At 33.0% G+C, this 5,071-nt stretch overlaps 1 protein-coding gene across 3 annotated transcripts in view; it reads left to right on the top strand.

Moving 5' to 3' along the window:
• The window catches only part of LOC125042949, a 78,528-nt gene extending 75,091 nt beyond the window's left edge, over positions 1-3,437 (top strand). The window contains exons 9-10 of one of the 3 annotated variants that reach the window (XM_047638782.1): positions 592-742; positions 1,949-3,437. In XM_047638782.1, the coding sequence (XP_047494738.1) occupies positions 592-742; positions 1,949-2,516 (719 nt within the window). In that variant the 3' untranslated portion in view covers positions 2,517-3,437. The remainder of the gene's footprint in view (positions 1-591; positions 743-1,948) is intronic. The other 2 variants (XM_047638785.1, XM_047638783.1) reach the window with 2 other exon arrangements.
• The last annotated feature ends 1,634 nt before the right edge of the window (positions 3,438-5,071 follow it).

Here is a 5,071-nt window from a genome sequence, read left to right as displayed (position 1 = left end):
GGGGAATACTTCCCATCACCAGTCACTGTACTGTAATTTGAATTGATCATGTTAAGGTAATTGGTTAACAGGAATGAGTAGAAGTAACTATGCACGATGCTTGAATATGCATGAATAACTTGTTTGTGTTTGTGTTGCTGTACTCACTATATTCTTTTTATTTTATTGATTTACTTTTCTTTCTTTCTGCATGATAAATTTGGAATTGGTTTTGCATCATAGTTAAAGAAACAATAAGAGGTAAGTTTCTAACCTAATTGCACAATAGTGTGGTATATCCATTTAAAAACAGTGTCATTGTTAGCCTGAATAATATCAAGGTCTTTATGAATAATACTGCATGATGGATATTAACATTAACATTGTTTTCATTTTCTTTGCTAACATCTTGCTTACTGAATGGAAAGGGGATAGCCAGTGTAAGTGTGAATCCCTTATATCTTGTTATATAACTGGCTTCTTCTTTCTTTCTTCATTTCATCTTATGTGTGTGTCTCCCTCTTCTGCACTGTAACCTTCCTTAACCTCAAAAACATCATGATGGCGGATCTCAGGTCTCAGCGTCTGACGGGTGCCTGTGTATGTTTTCAGTGTGCCCCAATCCTGACACTCAGTTTACTTGCCGCAGCAGTCAGTGTATCCCCAAACAGCAATTCTGCGACGGGCTGGAGGACTGCAGGGATGGGTCAGATGAACCCTTCGGTTGTACTGGACAGTGCCAAGCCAACGAGTATCAGTGTGGGTAAGTTGTCATGCAAACAAAGGATATTCAGTATGCTATGATAGTCCTGAAAAGCTTGGTATATAATATATGCCTACTTGAACTGAGTTGAAAAAATAATTTTTAATCTTGGTTTACACATCATTATTCTGTATCTGTATCAGTTTTGTAAACACAGTTAACTATAGCTCTGATAAAGATGCTGTAGTGACATTCATGAAAAAAAAAAAAAAATTGAAGAAATAAAACAAAATACTGTAATTTTTTTTTTTTTTTTTTTTTTTTTTTTTTTTTTTTTTTTTTTTTTTTTTTTTTTTAAGTACACCATAAGGATTATAAGCATGACTTGCTTTTGAAATATATAAATTCTATGCTTTTTCACCACTAGAATTTGATTTGAATTGATTTTTTTTCTAATCTATAGGGAAGCAGTGTCTCATTTCTTTATAATGAAAATATTCTATATCATATCCAAATTGTTGTTTCACTATCAGCTTTCATTTTGGTTTCTCAGTATTCTCAAACACTAAATTTCTAAATCACTTAAAATACAACCAGGTTCATTAGGCCAACAGACCTTACCTGCTGAGCACCAGCAATATGGGTATAATATCTTACTATGATTTGAAGTTGTGTTATATCTACATTAAAAATGGATGGCTAAAATGATTTTGCCCATCTTAAATGGCAACTTAGAGATGTGTTGAAAGAATGTGTTTATTAGTGGTTTCTGTGTTCAGTGAATGATTTTATATATATAAGTATTTAACACTGTTCTAGTTGTTATTATTATTATTATTATTATTATTTTTATTATTATTATTGTTATTATTATTTTTATAATTAATATTGCTACCATCATCATAGTTAGTATGATTATATCATTACCATCACCACCATAATCACTATCATCACTGTCATCAACATCATTGTCATCAAGATCATTTCTTTTTCTTCATTTCCTGGAAAAGAAATGAGGAAAAATTTAAAGGGAAAAACCCTTTTAATTTTTCCTCATTTCTTTTCCATTTCTTCTTTGTATTATTATTGTTATTATTATTATTATTGATGTTATTGTTATTATTGATATAATTATCATTATTATTGTTATTGTTAATATGTTTATTATTATCCTTATTTTATTGCTCTGTCTTTGGTTCACTTTGCCATGCTTTTTATTATTTTCATTATTGTGGCTGCATATCTTAATATCTGTTCATATTTCAGGAACGGCCGATGCGTCGCAGCATCCGCCGTCTGTGATGGTAGGGACTCGTGTGGCGACACCAGTGATGAACAGAACTGCAATCGGCCTTTCTTCTCTCTCTCACCGGGAACGGGAACTTCTTTCTTAAATTCTCCAAACTGGGCCGAGAATTCCACTCTTCTTCCTACAAAATCACAAAATACGACTACGGTGAGAACAGAACGCATTTGGTTGCTCCACCTCAAAGGGATCAACAGCACAAAAGTAGAAAGCTCTACTACAGAAAATATTTTTACTTTCCCTGATGCCGGAAATGATAGTGATCACACACCTAGATTAAATGTAAGTGAACCACTTCATAGAGCAGAGAATAACTCACCTCCCAAAACACCAGCTCCAGATTATTATCATATTGGAAACAACAGAGATAACCATTCAGAAGAACATGCAAGGAGACATGAGAATAAATCTGGTGTTGTAGAGAGAGGTTGGAGACGGACAGCACAAATAATGCCTAGTATAGAAGACTTTATCAATGTTTTTGCCAAGTCAGAAGAACGTGCGGTTATGTCTGAAACTCAGACATAAGATATGAGAAATGACCAGATTGGTGCTTCATTAGGTCAGAGTATTATAGAAACAGGACAGGAGAGAATTGATATTGCAATTAGCAATATGGATATGCAGGGTAATGATAGAACATCTTATGGATTACATATTAATATTCCCCTTGAAAGAGAGCTTGACTGATACTGTGCTATCACTTATAAGATAGAAATACAGTATGTAAATGTATGAGAGTAAATAATAATTTTATAATGAATTTTTTTAAATAATGAGATAATATGTACAGTATAATAAGATTGTCAAAGTCAGCTGCTATTTTAGTATGTCAATGTTACAAGATAAAGAAGTATATTGTATCACAATGCCAATGTTGATGTTGTGAGAGGAGAGTCCTTTTTGTATATCTAGTTGAGAAATACCAAAGATTGTATGTATATTTTGTCCTTGTTTAGGGCCTTATGATGTTATCTAGTCTGTATGAGATGTACTTACCACTTTGTTTGTAAAACCTTTTATTGAGATCAGCCATTTAAGTGAGTTAGTTTTAATCTTACAAGCATTGCACTTAAAAGCCAATGATTTCATACTAAGGTTTTGGTTGAAATTTCTCAACTTATTTTGAATATTTTTAGGGAATGTATGGATGGTATTTGATGGAACTGAAACCTAGATTTTGGGTTTTGTACCTCTTCCTTGCCTTTATGTATTTTACTGATATGTTTGTTCCATTTAATTTTTTCACTAGCCTCTGGTATTTGCTTGTTAAGATCTCCTATAGATCTGTGACATATGGTTACTGTAATTATCATGGCCACCCAAATCTTCTACATTGAAGGAAATAGTTGGTATATGTATACTCACACATATATGCACACACACATATATACACATGCACACACACACATGCGCACACATGCACACGTACACACACACACACACACACATACGCACACACACACACATACATATATATATTCACACACACACACGTACACACACACACATGCGCACACATACACACACACACACACATACACATACATACACACTCACATACACATACATACACACATACATACACCCACATATCCACACACAAACACATATCCACACACACATATCCACACACACATCCACACACACACATATCCACACACACACACATATCCACACACATATCCACACACACATATCCATACACACACACACATCCACACACACACATCCACACACACACATCCACACACACATCCACACGCACACACACACACACACACACACACACACACACACACACACACACACACACACACACACACACACACACATACATATTTGTTAAAATAAAAGCTGTGCTATACTACATTTGAAGGTACCAGGTTACCCAGTTATGTAGTTTCATGCACTGATGTCTGTGCTAATACTCCCCATGAAGTTCAGCACCAATAGAATTTACTCACTGGGATTAACAGTTTAAAAGCTGAAAGTTTTCTTTACCTTGCCTCATAACATTATTTTCCAATATTTCTAGACACCAAAACTTATTTTGAAACTGCAATACAGATGGGAACATGTGTTTGAAAATGTAAGTGAGGCAGGGAATTATAAAAATATAAGATAGTATAAATATATTTCAGATTTTTAAGTTGAAAATTTAATTGCAGCAACACAAGTTTTTAAGTGTCTGAATACCAAGCACTTTATTTGGCATCATGCCATACAAATTATTTGATGTAGAACTACTCTCATGATTTTATGAAAACAAAAAAATGACTCTTCAGCAGATTTATGGTCTGAGTAACAGGGGACTAAAATAAAACAGATTACACACGCAGAGCACATATGCCTTTATAGTGACATATTTTGTATACATTATTAAAAATGCAGTTTATATTCATTCATGGTTGTGTACTTAAATATTTCATCCAAAAGCAAATTGTAATTCCTGTGGTGTCTATTTTTTTTTTTTTTTTTAGCTCACCTTTATAATATCCAGTATTTTAAGAATACTACTTTTGAACATTTTAAGTACAGAATAAAGAAATAAGATCTAACACAAACAGAATTAAAAAACAGTAAGTCTTAGAGGTAAAAAAAATCACTAAAATTCTTTTTAAACATCTGTGATTCTTCAAAACTTTCTCATTAATAATAAGGAAAATGTGTGGCTGTGTGTGAAAAAACTGCAAAGAGCAACCATATTTCACTTTTGCTTTCAAACTATATATCAGAAATTTGTTTTATCCTAGCTGATATTCATTTCTTTTTGCCCTATTTCTGACATTGGACATCTGAATAATACATTTTTATTTCATAAATTCATTTCTTGTCATTTATGCGAAATGTTTAGATGATACTGGAGGAAATGTGTCTTCCTGTGACATATTTCATTAAATTATTACTCATGGATCACCTGCCACATCAGGTGATTTAGGACACGGTGCCTTCTTAGTAGTTTAAAAATTGAGTTCAGAATATTAGGGGGAAATTGTAATAAATGGAAACAAATGTGTTATGGTCATTGTACATTTATTAATACCATTATAGTGGAAAACTATTTAAAAAAATCTTTGCTG

The sequence above is a fragment of the Penaeus chinensis genome, chromosome 33 (assembly GCF_019202785.1).
Source record: "Penaeus chinensis breed Huanghai No. 1 chromosome 33, ASM1920278v2, whole genome shotgun sequence".
NCBI classification, from domain to species: Eukaryota; Metazoa; Arthropoda; class Malacostraca; order Decapoda; family Penaeidae; genus Penaeus; species Penaeus chinensis.
Note: the sequence above shows the minus strand (reverse complement) of the source record. Positions and strands in the feature narration are given on the sequence as shown.